The following is a 17214-nucleotide window of genomic DNA, read 5'->3' as shown; positions in this document are numbered from 1 at the left end:
GGTGGATATTAAAAACCTCATTTAAAATAAAGTATCAGATAAACATTGACGTGGACCTACAACTTTTGTTAAAGGCATCTTGTGTAACTATGTCTCAGGGAATTTTAATAACTACTATCAATTCAATTTTCAGTTAGATGAACGAACCAGATATTCAATATCTTGAGGACAGACTGTTTTATTTACTTTTCATTATCAAACCATGACTACACAGTTATAAATACACTTTCTTCTAAATCTAGTTTATAAATAGACAAGTAATGTCTCTTTAAATTCACTGAGGGCTCTAGACAACAATCTATTAAGTAATAAAAAATTTCATGGAATTATATTCAAAATGCAAACTAATTTTGAAAAAGTAAAAATAAACTAATTTGACATGCATTGTATAAAATATTTTTGAAGGCATTGTGAAATTCTAAGGAACTATATACTTTCTGTCAAAGTGTCTTTGGGCTGGTACTATTAATGTGCATGTGGTACATTTTCAATAAAATATATGTATTCATTTAATGGTTGAATTATATTTAGTATAGTATTAAATATAAATTAAACTGTTTTAATGGAATGCACATACATTATTTACATTTATAATACAATTTTACATACATTTTATGACACCAGATTTTTACTTTTAACAAAATATGTTAAAATACTTTAGACAACAACTTTATATACATCACTGAACAATACAACATTTATTACTTTGTTAATTAATCAAATAACCAAATAAAATAAGCTGCTTAGCACACAACTCAACCAAGAGTATTAATTTTAAATCAGAAATTAAGTGATATAATTATGTTTGATTTATTAGTAAATAGATCATGTTATGAATTTAATATACATTGAATTATAAATATAATGCAGAATTTCAAAGTTAAAACACAAAAAAGTCTAAGCTGCAAATTAAATAAACACACTACGGCCAATTATATCGTCATTCGTTCAGTTTTAGATGCACAAAATATGTACGTAAAAACAACATCAGCTAACTATTATTTAACAAATATTTTTTATGTAACGTCTGACATATCTTACTTGTCTAAAAGAATAAACACGTTACTTAAAAATATAAAATATTTAATATATTTTTACTTTTTAAAGTATTTCTCGTTTGTGAAGTTGGAAAATTTTAATATTATATTAAGCTAAGTAGGAATAAAACATAATAATGAAATGATTTGGACTAAAAAGTGTTAAATTAAAATAACTGGTTATTAAAATTCATGTGCTGTAATCATACTAAACAATCACAGAAGTAAAAATTATTATAAACATTTTGAAATGATAAAGAAAAGAAAGATTTGCTATTGTTGTTTATTAGTGTTATTTTGTAAAAAAAATTTGATGTGTAATATATTTTATAATTTAAAGTGTTTAGTTTAACAGTTTTTATTTTAAATATTAAAACTTTGAATTTAATAATTTCACTTGTACTATTTACAATATTCTCATTTATTCAACAAATAATATTATTTGGATATTAGTTTGTGAATTTATAATTCCAAACTGTGGATGCATGATTGAAAAGTGCAATCAGCTGAGTCGTTTGATGTGTTAGTGAATGTCAGCTGATTGTAAATTGGAGTCAGCTGATGTTGCACACTGAATACCTCGCAACCGTCGACCGGCCCCTGCACAGACGCGGACAGAATGTCTCGGTTCACTTCAGCCACCAGGCCTGAGATTGCTGACACAACTAGTACAAAACAGACCAATCACTAGACATGCGCTTGCTGGCCAGCTACAGCTCCACCTGAATATCTTCAGTTCAACATGCTGCATCGTTTTTCTCTCATCGGACATCACTTAATTTTCAGCATGAAACAAAAGCATTTCTTCTTTACAAAATTGTTTTTCTAAAAGTTATATAGCAAACTATGTAGTAAACTCAAGGAAGGTTTAAGAAAAAGTCTCTGAAATCTAATATTTAAATTTTAAATCAAGACGCCTGCAAAACCTTTAATGTTACTACATTTATATTTTCATAACCTTGAACTGATCCCATGAAGATTCCAGAGTAATTTAGTTATTTCTTAAGGTTTAGTTTATTAACTTTTACAAATTCATAGCAAAGATATTTTGAAGGTAAAATGTATGGTGTAATATATTCTTTTAATCCATACATATAAAAACATATTCTTTACTTTCCACATCATGTAGCTACAATTCCACCAAGTTTAGTAACAAAAGTCAAATAAATGTAATGTTCACCATTTTATTCCAAAATTAATATTTTAGATATGTAAGCTTACGTACAGTGGAACTCAAGATAAAAACATTGTGTATGAAAACAATGTAACTTGACGAGTAATTTGCCAAAGAAACACCATGTAGTATTTTATAATTAGGTAAATAAATTTTGTCACACAAACTATAATTTTTTCTCTTGCTACATATTTCTAATGTCTCTGGAATGACACACATCCACATTTGTATGATTAAAATAAACAAACCACAACAACAGCAGATCAACATTACGCGGATGTGAAACTCAGTAAACTGGCTAGGCAGCGAGGCACTTATTTTTCCTTCAGCCAGAACAATAGCAACAACGCAGTTATAAATATTTGGTTCTTATATTTGATACAGAGAATGAGCTAAAGAATCAATTTGTGTTTGTTCCACATCAATCTGTTGCTAAGAAACACAGCTAAACAGAAAAAATATATTGATATTGTAAATTACTACTTCACTAGTTAAGAGACATGTAAATGAATCGTTTCATAATGTACTTTTTCCAAATCTTTGATTATTCACATTAAAATATATTTCAAAACGATTATTATTAAAAATTTCTATAAATAAATGTAAAAAATAACTGATAAAAAATAAATATATTATTAATTTATCCAGGGACCAAATTATAAAAACTTAGTTATTCACTTATAAATAATAAGATCAGTAATAAGTCACCTATTTTAAAACTACAAAATCAATTACATGTAGAGTAAATTTGAGCTGTAGTGGATGTTTTTTCCACAAAATAAGTGGTATTTAAAATTGAATATTTAATAGTTGACATATATGCATTTATTAATACAGGGACCATTCAATATCGATGAGACTGCAGTAAAAGGTTTACGTTTTAATAACAATAATAATAACATAAATTTTCTTTTTATTCATATTTTTAGACATTTTTATAGAAAATTAAATGATTAAGTATAAAATAAGTGTATTGTATATTTAAATAAATTTGTTTCTATAAAAACGAACTGAAGACAAAATCTGTCTATAAAATATTTGTATTTGTTTATTGGTAAATACAGCTTAGCAGAAACACAAAGTTCAATTTGAAAATCATGTTACATTAACCACGGATGTTTATATAATACTAATTTATTACAATCATGGTAAACTGAAGAATTCGGATGGTAATCTAAAGGTGAACTTATCAATACAATATAGGATTGGAATCTAAACTAATTCATTACAAACAACAAGAATTCAACATTTCAATCTGCCTTAACACTTAACTAAAATTGAACTAAAAATAAAACACACCATAAGCAGGATCTTCGAGACTGAAAATTTCCATGTCACAAAATGTCCTGGGGTTTAATCTCTTTCCAGGAACAGTGACTGTCTGTGAAGTTGCCATTTTTAAATTACTGGCCAATGGTTGTGGGAACTAATATTCAAATTCAAAGATTCTGATATAAGAAATATATTTACTATGTATAGTAATATAAGCAAAATAAATTGAATGTAAAACCTCACTTTGTGAATTTGTTGTCATCTAAATAGAATGAGGAAATAATATATTTTTAGTGTTAAATTGATTTATATTATCAAATTATGTTAAAAATATATATTTTATATTTCAGTCAAGTCTCAACTATCCAGGGTAACCTAATATAGAAACAATTATCACAAATAATTCAAAAATTTATATTAATATTACAAAATTCACTTCAAAATTAACTGTATTTATTTTTTTGTTTTCAACTTTAATCGTTTCAGTGCTATGGCATCAGTGTGGTAATTTAGTTTAAAATAGTGGATATTGCTACTGGCAACTAATCAATTTGTACAATAGGCTGTAGTTATACAATGGTTAGGTTTAACATCACTGTTGATCGAAAATGTTTGCATAGTTTTGTTTCTATTTATCAAAGCTACTTATTTTAGTATTGGTAGTAATAAAGCTTAGTCAACAGAATTTAACGCATGAATAATAGTGATATTTAAATTATTCAAACAAATTTAAAATTAGTGGAAAAATTCAACCTTGTTTTGGACAAGATTTTATTTAGGATTTGTTTAATTCAAAGTAGAGACCATTTTATTTTCAAATTTAGTTTTATTTATTTTATTAACAAAGAGAAGTATTTATTTTATTTGAATTTTCAAGACAAGCATATAGCATTAATTATTTAAATTTTAGTTTTGTGAATCACTTGTTAAAAAAATAAATATGTTATTTTTAAATGGACTTGCTTCAATTTTTTTTTTTATCTGAATGTGAAGTAACTCAGTTACAAGTGTTACTACCTCACATGATACAATGCCATATGATTGTACTGAGTTGGATTACTGATCTGTTTATTCTACATCCTCTTGTTGCTTGTATGGTTACCAATAAGGATGTGTGTAAAAATGTTAGAATTTTATTTTATCTATAGTTTTAACAAGTGTTACTACCTCACGTGATACAATGCCATATGATTGTACTGAGTTGGTTTACAGATCTGTTTATTCTGCATACTCTTGTTCCTTGTATGGTTACCAATAAGGATGTGTGTAAAAATGTTAGAATTTTATTTTATCTATAGTTTTAACAAGTGTTACTACCTCACGTGATACAATGCCATATGATTGTACTGAGTTGGTTTACAGATCTGTTTATTCTGCATACTCTTGTTGCTTGTATGGTTACCAATAAGGATGTGTGTAAAAATGTTAGAATTTTATTTTATCTATAGTTTTAACAAGTGTTACTACCTCACGTGATACAATGCCATATGATTGTACTGAGTTGGTTTACAGATCTGTTTATTCTGCATACTCTTGTTGCTTGTATGGTTACCAATAAGGATGTGTGTAAAAATGTTAGAATTTTATTTTATCTATAGTTTTAACAAGTGTTACTACCTCACATGATACAATGCCATATGATTGTACTGAGTTGGTTTACAGATCTGTTTATTCTGCATACTCTTGTTGCTTGTATGGTTACCAATAAGGATGTGTGTAAAAATGTTAGAATTTTATTTTATCTATAGTTTTAACAAGTGTTACTACCTCACATGATACAATGCCATATGATTGTACTGAGTTGGTTTACAGATCTGTTTATTCTGCATACTCTTGTTGCTTGTATGGTTACCAATAAGGATGTGTGTAAAAATGTTAGAATTTTATTTTATCTATAGTTTTAAAAAGTGTTACTACCTCACATGATACAATGCCATATGATTGTACTGAGTTGGTTTACAGATCTGTTTATTCTACATACTCTTGTTGCTTGTATGGTTACCAATAAGGATGTGTGTAAAAATGTTAGAATTTTATTTTATCTATAGTTTTAACAAGTGTTACTACCTCACGTGATACAATGCCATATGATTGTACTGAGTTGGATTACTGATCTGTTTATTCTACATCCTCTTGTTGCTTGTATGGTTACCAATAAGGATGTGTGTAAAAATGTTAGAATTTTATTTTATCTATAGTTTTAACAAGTGTTACTACCTCACGTGATACAATGCCATATGATTGTACTGAGTTGGTTTACAGATCTGTTTATTCTGCATACTCTTGTTGCCTGTATGGTTACCAATAAGGATGTGTGTAAAAATGTTAGAATTTTATTTTATCTATAGTTTTAACAAGTGTTACTACCTCGTGTGATACAATGCCATATGATTGTACTGAGTTGGTTTACAGATCTGTTTATTCTACATACTCTTGTTGCTTGTATGGTTACCAATAAGGATGTGTGTAAAAATGTTAGAATTTTATTTTATCTATAGTTTTAACGTTTTTACCACAAAAATCAATAGAGTTCTACTTTAAACAAAGAAGGTTCCCTCTAGGACTTTCTATGAAGAGTTATTGCATGGATGGACAGACTGACAAAGAACACCATAATTTTAAGAAGGCACTGTCAGGGCGCCATTGCATTTCTTGACGATTTGTAAATAAAGAACTTGTCTATTGTCTAGGTCCTTAATAAACATGGTTATAAAGAGAAGAATAGGAAATAGCAACTATTTTCACTATGACTGTCTATGTCTCTTTATTTTTTTTATTTGGTCTTCTTTCCTTTCTTTTCAATACTATTTTCAGAATTTAATTTTTTTTGTAATTTGCTAAGTTACTATGGTTGATATGCTCCATTACTGATCCATCCTTAAATCCATACAAAGCCGTACCATAACATTTTCTCAAAAGTAGTACATTCTCTAAAATTTCGAATATTAAACATATAAAAATTGTAATGCTATTCCATGATTTCTTTCATGGAAACAACAAACATACACACATTTATATATATATAACAAAACAAATTGCTTTTGCACACATATTTTTTATGGTGGAAATATCTTAAGGAACACCTAAAGCACACTGTGAACTAAAAGTGAGATGACTGCCTCATAGGATTAAGATGATTATGGTTAGTGGAGTACAATAACAAATTTAGATTTCTAGATCAAAACAAGAAATTTAGTGGCAAATCACAGACAATCACGACTCCTGGTGAACTCATGCTACACCTCGGTAGCGCAGCCTGACCTGTAGGGGACCAGGCTTGGACTTGTGCGGCACAGTGACCATCTGTGCGACAATACGCTCCATAGCAGCCTCCGTCTCCTCTAGCCTTCGTCGCAACTGGTCCAGCTCTATGTCTCCTGTAAGCCATTCATCGTTTCTCTCTCTCTCCCTCTCATTACCTTCAGCACTTCACTTACGCACATTTCTATTCAAGTTATGCAAAAGATACTGGGAACAGTTTCATATAAAATTCTATGTTTCCCAGTTCATACCACATTGAACATTGCTAATGCAGTTATAAACTTTAGATACGAGGGCAAATCAAATATAAACGGTAATTTTCAAAATTATATTTATTGAATAATACTATACAGAAACTATACTTTCAACATTTTTCAATGTAGTCTCCTGCATTATCTACGCACTTCTGCCACCGATTTGGAAGCTTGAATATTCCCTGTTCATAAAAAGATTGAGGGCGAGTTGTTAACCAATCGCGCACGTGCTTTTCGACGTCTTCATTGTTTTCAAATCGTTTTCCTCCAAGTGATTCTTTCAGGGGCGCAAACAAAAAATAGTCACAAGGGGACAGGTCTGGACTGTAAGGAGGGTGTTCGAGAGTTTCCCAGCCCATTTCTTCCAATTTATCCCTTGTCAACAATGCGGTGTGAGGCCTTGCGTTGTCATGGAGAAGGATGACATCTCTAATGGGCACACCTCGTCTTTTGTTCCGGTAACTGGTTTTTGCTGACTGTAGCACCTGGCAGTAGTAAGCCGCATTCACTGTTCGTTGATCGTGAAGAAAATCAATGAGTAGAACTCCCCTTGAATCAACAAAAATTGTTGCAAGAACTTTTCCGGCTGAGAGACGAGTTTTGGCTTTCACTGGGCAGCCTTCATCCTTCCTTCGCCACTCCTTACTTGCCATTTTCGATTCGGGAGTGTAATGGTGGACCCACGTCTCATCACATGTGACGATGCGCCTCAAAAAATCTTCACCTTCTTCTTGAAATCGTTGCAGAAGTCTCCCAGCAATCTCCGACCTGACCTGTTTTTGATTTCCGGTCAACAACCTCGGAACCCAGCGAGCACTAATTTTTCTGAAGCCAAGGTGGTCTGTGATTGCAGACTGAACACTCCCGTAGCTGATACCAATTTCCGACGAGATTTCTTGAACAGTTAACCGGCGATCACCTTCAATAAGCTGTCGAATCGCACTAATGTTGTCATCTGTAAGACTTGACCTTGGGCGTCGACCATGACTTTCGTTTTCAACACGTTCTCGGCCATCCCTAAATTCTCTGGCCCACGTATACACTCGATTTTGAGACAGAGTAGTGTCCCCAAACTGTGCCTGCAAACGAGTAAAAATTTCCAAAGGCTTAACACCTTCATTTGTTAAAAATTTTATGACGATGCGTTGCGCAACAGATGGATGTACCTCTTGCTCGGTCATGGCTGTACTGAAGGCAGAACACAACGCTAGTTTGAAGCAAGCAGTTCCCCCCACTCCTATTAAGCAAAACGACAAATGCCCACAGCCGCATCACGTCCGAACGTGTTTGGTACAGTCAACAGTAAAATTACCGTTTATATTTGATTTGCCCTCGTATTTCAGCTTCGCTTTGTTTAACATCTCAACCGTAAATAACTCTCTACAGCGGAGCCAATTCTTTCAAAGTTATAACTATGTTAAACAATGTTTTGAAGAGGTGTGACCCAAAAACTTGGAGGATTGCCAAGACACCTGTCACAGAAGCTTAAGAGCTAACATTATATGGAATACATTTCAGTTTTAATAAAACTATATCTAAATGTGTACAAGTGCAATGTTTTAAATACATATACAATCAGATTGTGTCATCCATAAATAATATGGAAATGTAACATCAGTAACAATATTAACTCAGTTTAATATTTAAAATTACGGCTTAAAAGTTTTTAATCCAGTAAATAACAGCAGTGTGAGGGTGGTTATAAATTACCCATGATGTATTACAAACTCTTTGTATAAGAGAAGAGAGGACAATTTTATACTAGTAAAGAAAAATGTATGATAAGGTTTTTACAGTTCTTTAAAAATCTCATAAGATCAATAGCTTAGCTTTTTTATTGAATATATATATATATATGCTGTAAAAATGTTCAATACACAGAGTTATTGTTCAGAGTTACATTTCATTCTTCCCTTGCTAATTTTCAAATAACTGCAGAAAGAAATAAAAAACTTGAAGAATCTTTCTAGGTAAATGAAATATACATTTTGACATAGTGCCCAAATAGCAGTGGAGAAGAAGTAGCGACAGTAGCAATGAATACAGCAAGAGACCACCTACTAGCCACAGATATGCATTTGACTGACATGGCACACAGCAATATCACATACTTAGCCAGAAAGTATACTTCTCATAACTGAACCACCCCATTAATGAATTTAACACCTATATCAATTAGAAATGTTAGGAATTTAACAATGTAACAACATACTAAAAAAAACTTACTAACTTCTTCTTTGTGCTTGGTGTTGCTTTATACTATACAGAGTATATTAGATAAGAGATATTTTTCCTACAATCGTATGATTCAAATTATTGCTGTATTTATATCTTATTTAAAAAATGTATACCAAAATGTTTTAGCCCTTATAGATTTCAATTTTAATCTGAAATGAACAAGCAAAGAGGTCCATTCTGTAAATATAGATTTTGTAACATATTAAAATAATTAAGACCTTACTCCTTTGTTTGAAGTTTATTTTTGACGATGGAAGGATTGTGAAGGAAACAGGATTTTTCAGGACATTTTCCATTGTTCAGTGAAACAAAAAAATCACTAAAAATCACTGATTTTTTTGTTTTTTTTTTTTTCACTGAACGGTGGCAAATGTCCGGACAAATCCTGTTTCCTTCACAAGACCTTACTGGCAGTTTGATATACAACTATGTAATAAATATTATGATGGTTTAGCCTGATAGAACTTAAGCATCAATGAAAAATATGATTGTCAAAAGACAGGTTTAAGTATAGTTATTACCAAATCTTGTATTTAACAGACACTTGTTTTATGGTCTAATAAACTGATAAAAACAGTACAAAAACACAGGCATATTAAAAATTAACTTTTACATTAAAAGAGTATTTCAATATTATTATAGTGTATACTCACTGGCGTCTCTCTCTTTCCACCCTGAGGTCGCATGTAATATAAAAATACATTTGAACTAGCAATTAACATTTCACACTATTTACAAGACTATACAGCTGAAGTTTTGTGTGATAAAATGATATTGTGATGGGCATATGGTAAATGAATGGCACATGCACATGGGTGTATTTCAACTATCCTATCAGCAAATTTAAAAAATAAAATAACCTATCATAGGTTTCAAATTTTGATATGTTGCTATAATTGTTAGTTTGGTTGCTACTCTTAATGCTAATTCAGGGGCCTGTGTAGCTTGAAACACAGTATTTGCGGAGTCATATTCATCGAAGAAAAGGTTTTATTTAGATCACAAACACATATTAAAACAGGTTCAGAAACACCCTTCATAACATGATTGAGCTCCTTGACTGTTGCACAATACACAGTGCATGTATTCCTTTTACAATGTTAACACTGGCAGCCTGTGCTGCAGTTTATTTAGATCACAAACACATATTAAAACAGGTTCAGAAACACCCTTCATAACATGATTGAGCTCCTTGACTGTTGCACAATACACAGTGCATGTATTCCTTTTACAATGTTAACACTGGCAGCCTGTGCTGCAGTTTATTTAGATCACAAACACATATTAAAACAGGTTCAGAAACACCCTTCATAACATGATTGAGCTCCTTGACTGTTGCACAATACACAGTGCATGTATTCCTCTTACAATGTTAACACTGGCAGCCTGTGCTGCAGTTTATTTAGATCACAAAACACATATTAAAACAGGTTCAGAAACACCCTTCATAACATGATTGAGCTCCTTGACTGTTGCACAATACACAGTGCATGTATTCCTCTTACAATGTTAACACTGGCAGCCTGTGCTGCAGTTTATTTAGATCACAAACACATATTAAAACAGGTTCAGAAACACCCTTCATAACATGATTGAGCTCCTTAACTGTTGCACAATACAAAGTGCATGTATTCCTTTTACAATGTTAACACTGGCAGCCTGTGCTGCAGTTTCTTTTAAATATTATCCGCCCATCCCTACGGGTGTGTGAGTAAAGTACAAGATACCAGTGCATCCCAACAACCCTTTTCAGTCCATGTATAATTCCTTTTCCCATTTTTTTTTTTATATTGCAAGAAATGTTAAAAATAAATATGGTGACAGTAAGCAATAGAAATCTTACATTTATGAATGAGCATATTTGTTTCTACTTGACTGTTCAAATTAAGCATACATTAAATTAAAAGTAATATTACAGTTATTAGTACAGTTATACGCTTTTCAGATATGGTTAGTATATTTTCCAAGAATTTTGAGAGTACTCAGATCCCCTGAATATGCCGTTCACCGGTACTGTAAAATTGTAAATGAGTTTACCGAGTTTTGTGGTGTTATCCTCGTGATGTATCTCTTTGTGGTTCTTGTGTTGTACATACTCTGTGTCACTGAACACCACACGTCTGAATTCCGGATCGGGTTGGAATTCCTTGTAAGCGTTGCTCTCATCCGACTTCTTGAAAATCAGCTGTAAGCAGAACACAATAAGTGACAGCTTAAAAATAGTTTTAAGGTTTTGGCAGCAATTGGTTTATACAAATGTGGTTTTAGAGTTGCAATGCATCAGCTGAGATATAGTATATTCATCTATGTTACAATGAATTCAAATCTCACTTTAAATTTCTGGGATAAAAACTGGAGAAGTTACAAACATCAATAATATACACATTGTATACTCGTACTTTCAGTGATGTTAACACTCTGATCTACAGGTCATTGATCTTCCCACTGGCCTAGCAACTCCAGTACAACTCTTCAAAAATTAATAGACCAAAACAGTTTTTTCTTATTCTCACTCATTCACTAATTAAAAAAGGTTAATTTTTACTTAAAACAAGATGAGTGTGAGTATATAATATTTGTAATATATCTAGTAGAGTAAGGTTTAGTTTTAAATATTTAGTAAAAGACTCTTTGATAGCTGTGGAAATAGTTTAGGGCATTCCTATGCCAAAATCAAAATTGGTGAGTTGACCATTGTACCTATTGTCCGATTTAATGGCCGTCTCTCATTGGTGGACACATCGCATGGTCCTGCCTGTCTGTCTGTTGTCCAGGAGCATCCATTAGAGGTCTGAACATTCAGTCGTACCATTGAAGCAGTTCTGGAGATGTGGTCCGGTCACAGTCATTCCAAAGTCTCGTACTTTGTTCTTGTTGGAGTCTCGTACTGGAGATCAAGTCTTTCTCTAAAGTGTATAGTTGTACCGTAGTAGCCATTCTAGAGGTATGGTCTGGTCGTGGTCCCTCACAAAGTCTCGCATTTTGTTCTCTTGCGGGCAAAGTAGTGTCTTGTGTCTCGATGTCCTCTTTCCATGTTCTTGTTAGAAATGTCTCGTTGGTATAGTCGGAGGTGGCATGGTAAGGTCGCAGTCACTCAAAAGTCTCAAACTTATTATATTGGAGCTTGCCATGTCTGTCTCTGTTGGGCAAAGTAGTGCTGTCTTGGATTTCGATGGCCTCTTTTTTTTTTACTCGTTAGTGTGTGTAACATAGTTCCCGATGGAGGTGACCTGGACCGGCTGCTCACCCCTTTGTTTTCATGATGGTTTCTCTCTAACCTTGTTCCTATCCTGACGCCAGTAATGATTCTCAGTGAAAGTGAATCGTTCTTCCATGGAGCCCTCTGCAGCACTGGAAGCTCTGGAGGAGCTGGAAGTCCCCCCCTCCGGATGAAGCGAGGCAAGACCCATGATCAACATCGGTGAGTTTGGCATCTAACCTTAAGTGCACCCTTTCCACCTCATAACTCACCCGTCCTTCCATATCCTGATTTAATTGTTTTAATTTTAGTTTTTCTCTTTTTTTATATTTGTCTCTTTCTCTACTTGACGTTTTGGCCTCCGTACCGGATTGTCTTTGTATCTCTGTGTGAATTTAACAGTGAGAATAAGTTACATCTCAATGTCATGCTTCATAAAAGCTTTACTTAAGTTAAATTTAAATTACTATATATTTAAAAGTGTTTGTAACGGCAGCATATCTTATTACTAGATCACATATGAGGACAGTTAAACTCAAAATGAAAATGGAATAAATCTCTCATATGAAAGATACATACAAAACTTGTACAACTATATTTTACTCTGATAGCTTTAAAGGTAAATAAGTAGGACACATGACTAGAAGAGGAAGGAAAAATTCTAAAGAAAATATGGAGAGAAAATCCATCAAGAAGGAGACCCTGTGAAAGAACCATGAAACGATTGAAGGAAGAATTAGAGAGGAACTTGGGAAACTGACAAGAGTGGAAGAGGGTGCTTTAAACCACCAAGAGCATGAAAGTGGAGTGAGAGAGGGGGCCAAATACTATCTTCGGTATCCATGGCAAGGAGATTATGAGCATGCACAACTGTATAAAAAACAAATCTACCACAGTATGACAAGCTGGAAAAGGAGGAAATTGAATCTTCTTTTGTTGATATATTCTAACTATATAAGGAAACTTACAGACTATCCATTGAAGGAATTTCCACTGCATAGCCTTAATTGGTATATCTGTAAAACATTATACCCTATTCCTGACAATGGTGGTATATTCAAGATGATTTCAGAGTAAGGGACTGTAAAACATTAGACATATATTTTAGTTATTACAAACCAGGAAATCCATAAAAATCCCCAAATTCCTTCTAGCTTAAAAAATTATATATATAAGATGGATTAATATGAAGTTATATATCAGAATTAAAAATTTTCTGAGAACTAAAACAAACTTTTGACGTGACAACGTCTTAAATTAGGTTGCGGCTCGGAGTCACTCATGAAAAAGTGTAACGCCCGGTAACGTTACGATGCCCGTCCAGTGGGTCCGCCGCACGGGATAAAGCGGATAACTGTGGGTCCGCCGCACGGGATAAAGCAGATAACTATGTTTATTTGTGAAAATGTGGAGTGCTTAGATTCGTCATTTACAACAACTACAACAATAAAGGTAAATAATTGTACACTGATATTTCATTATCGTAAACTATGATTGATTGATTAATTGTTAGATTGACACAAAAGTTGAGAAACTGAGTTTATAGGTTATGTCATACTATTGACAAATGTTGATAGTGTTAAGTAAATTATTAATTTAAATCACTCTGCAATCAATCGTAATTCAGTCGATTGAGAAGAAACAGCGCGTATTGCTAGTCAAACATTTAAAATAACAAATTATAACCTCTAACCTGTCATAACAGTGCGACCAAACAAACGAACTAAACCGACCAATCACCACGCACGGAGTTAGAATTTAACTGTGTTTAGCAAGAATTTCAAATTCCAATTTTAGTAAATGTTTTATTCAACTTTACCATTTACAATAACAAATTTTAATTAATTTCAAATTATGTACAATGTTTTAGTAAACAAAATATATTTCTATAGTTAAAATTTGTGCAATTCTTATTTTCATTCAATTCCTTGTTCCTATTGTGCAATTTAATAATATTCATATCAATAAATATTCTACCGAGAAAAAGACGTTGTCACGTAAAATCTTCGCCCGTAAAACCGACTTTACAGGCAACCATAATTTTTTTTAACAATTTAAGTATTTTTAGAATAAAACTAGTTTGTAGTGAATATTACATTTTATATGGATAAAAATCATCATACGAGGTGTGGCTATTAAATTACGAGACTGACGCTGCTGTGAATCAAGGAGTCATACGTCAACTACCATTAATAAACAACTGTTTAGTTGTGAACCTTTCTCTTTAGTATGCTGCTAGTCTCACTTCTGTAAACAACACTGTTTAGTGTGAACCTTTCTCTTTAGAATGCTGCTAGTCTCACTTCTGTAAACAACACTGTTTAGTGTGAACCTTTCTCTTTAGTATGCAGCTAGTCTCACTTCTGTAAACAACACTGTTTAGTGTGAACCTTTCTCTTTAGTATGCTGCTAGTCTCACTTCTGTAAACAACACTGTTTAGTGTGAACCTTTCTCTTTAGTATGCAGCTAGTCTCACTTCTGTAAACAACACTGTTTAGTGTGAACCTTTCTCTTTAGTATGCCGCTAGTCTCACTTCTGTAAACAACACTGTTTAGTGTGAACCTTTCTCTTTAGTATGCCGCTAGTCTCACTTCTGTAAACAACACTGTTTAGTGTGAACCTTTCTCTTTAGTGTGCAGCTAGTCTCACTTCTGTAAACAACACTGTTTAGTGTGAACCTTTCTCTTTAGTATGCCGCTAGTCTCACTTCTGTAAACAACACTGTTTAGTGTGAACCTTTCTCTTTAGTATGCCGCTAGTCTCACTTCTGTAAACAACACTGTTTAGTGTGAACCTTCCTCTTTAGTATGCCGCTAGTCTCACTTCTGTAAACAACACTGTTTAGTGTGAACCTTTCTCTTTAGTATGCCGCTAGCCTCACTTCTGTAAACAACACTGTTTAGTGTGAACCTTTCTCTTTAGTGTGCAGCTAGTCTCACTTCTGTAAACAACACTGTTTAGTGTGAACCTTTCTCTTTAGTGTGCAGCTAGTCTCACTTCTGTAAACAACACTGTTTAGTGTGAACCTTTCTCTTTAGTGTGCAGCTAGTCTCACTTCTGTAAACAACACTGTTTAGTGTGAACCTTTCTCTTTAGTGTGCAGCTAGTCTCACTTCTGTAAACAACACTGTTTAGTCAGAGCCTACGTTGGTGTCTTTTTGTTTTGCCGTTGTAAATGGTTAGTCTAATAGTAGAGCAAAAAATTATTGTGAAACTTGATTTTAAACTTGGAAAAACTGCTACTGAAGTTTATAATTTACTGCAAGAAGTATATGGTATTGAATTTTTGTGGGCATGCGTTTTTGAATGGTTTAAGTGTTTTAAAGATGGCAAAGAAGATGATTCGCGGCCAGGTTGCCTTTCAATGTCAACAATGGATGAAAATGTAAAAAAAAATTGGTAATTAGATTCAGTCTGACCGTCGACTAAGTATTTGCGCAATTGGTGAACTGTATGTATTGATAAAGAATATGTACAGCAAATTTTATATGACAAATTTAAAATGCAAAAGCTGTGTGCTAAAATGGTGCCTAAAATTCTAACATTTGAACAACAAGAGCAAAATCATGTGTCGACTTCTACAGATTTACAGATTTTTTAAAAGTTGAGATTCTCCATCAAATTATAATAGTTTAAATACATTTGTAAGAATTGGGTTTATTGAAGTTTAAAAAAATGATAGGTTCTATATTGTGTGATTCTATATTACAGATTTAAACATTTATATCATGTTGTACAAATATTCAGTGTTTTACATCCTTTGCCACCATTTTTAGATTTAAACTGAAAAACAAATAACTCTTTGCATCTTGTAATTAAATGACATTCAAAATGACATCTTTTCAGCGGAATTCAAACAGAAGAAAAATGTTTTAAACTTTTTCTACTAACATCAGATTTTTATAGGCTATCAGTAATGTTGAAATATTACTGTTTACTGTGTTTATTTTATTGTTGGCTATCTCCAACCCTCAAGTTTTTCTAGTTGGTCACTTTCTAATTCATCTCTAAATTCTTCTTTAACCATTCTCCTTCAATTTGGCATGTTTGTTTGAAAAGATTTTATATTTTTCCTTTATTATGGTATACATAAAAAATATAGTAATGATAAGTTACGCCTTGTGTGTGGATGTAAACAATAGCCTTGAATGACATTTAACAACAATCCATTTTGGAATCATTCAATCAACTAACTCCAAGTAGTCAACCAACCTTCATCATAGTGTACATAAAGAATATAACGATGCCGATGGTGTAGAGGGGCATTATGATGCCCATGGTGCTGCTCCCCTTGGGTGCTGGGACAACGTGACCCGCTCCTCCCATGGGTGGTCTCATGCCAGGCATCGGTAGTGGCTGTAACATCATAACATACTTTAGAACTACAAAGATATCCTGTGGCTGATGAGGAATACATTGTAAACTTCTCTTGTGAATAGGTTTAAGAACACAGTTAAGTACATTTTTTTAATGTACAACAATAATATTGTGTCACCATCTAAAAAATAAATGTTAAAAGAAAACTAATTTTGCCATCTCAGTGCTCTCACAAGATATGACTAAAAACTTTAATATTGAAATTTTGTTGCTGGGTTTTATTTTAACTTTTTTTAAATAAAAAAAACAAACTATAATGTATCATTATAATGTTTAATTTAATGGTTTAACAAGTTTTGACGTAACAGTGAAATTAACGCTTTACTGTCAGTCAATAGTAAACTACTCTTTCACTATTCACAGAATAACTCCTGGGTAGTTAAATATAGCAAGAAAAATA

General features: G+C 32.6%; 1 protein-coding gene across 8 annotated transcripts in view; it reads right to left on the bottom strand.

Moving 5' to 3' along the window:
- LOC124354591 (FK506-binding protein 5) overlaps positions 1-17214 on the bottom strand; it is a 55341-nt gene that overhangs the window by 22361 nt on the left and 15766 nt on the right. For 4 of the 8 annotated variants that reach the window (XM_046805167.1, XM_046805169.1, XM_046805162.1 and 1 more), the window contains 4 exons: positions 16650-16793; positions 11274-11421; positions 9890-9910; positions 6745-6860 (listed from right to left, as the gene is read on the bottom strand). In XM_046805167.1, the coding sequence (XP_046661123.1) occupies positions 6745-6860; positions 9890-9910; positions 11274-11421; positions 16650-16793 (429 nt within the window). Of the gene's footprint in view, positions 1-1616; positions 1703-6744; positions 6861-9889; positions 9911-11273; positions 11422-16649; positions 16794-17214 lie in introns of all 8 variants that reach the window. The other 4 variants (XM_046805168.1, XM_046805165.1, XM_046805164.1 and 1 more) reach the window with 3 other exon arrangements.

Source organism: Homalodisca vitripennis, chromosome 2 (assembly GCF_021130785.1).
Source record: "Homalodisca vitripennis isolate AUS2020 chromosome 2, UT_GWSS_2.1, whole genome shotgun sequence".
NCBI classification, from domain to species: Eukaryota; Metazoa; Arthropoda; class Insecta; order Hemiptera; family Cicadellidae; genus Homalodisca; species Homalodisca vitripennis.
Note: the sequence above shows the minus strand (reverse complement) of the source record. Positions and strands in the feature narration are given on the sequence as shown.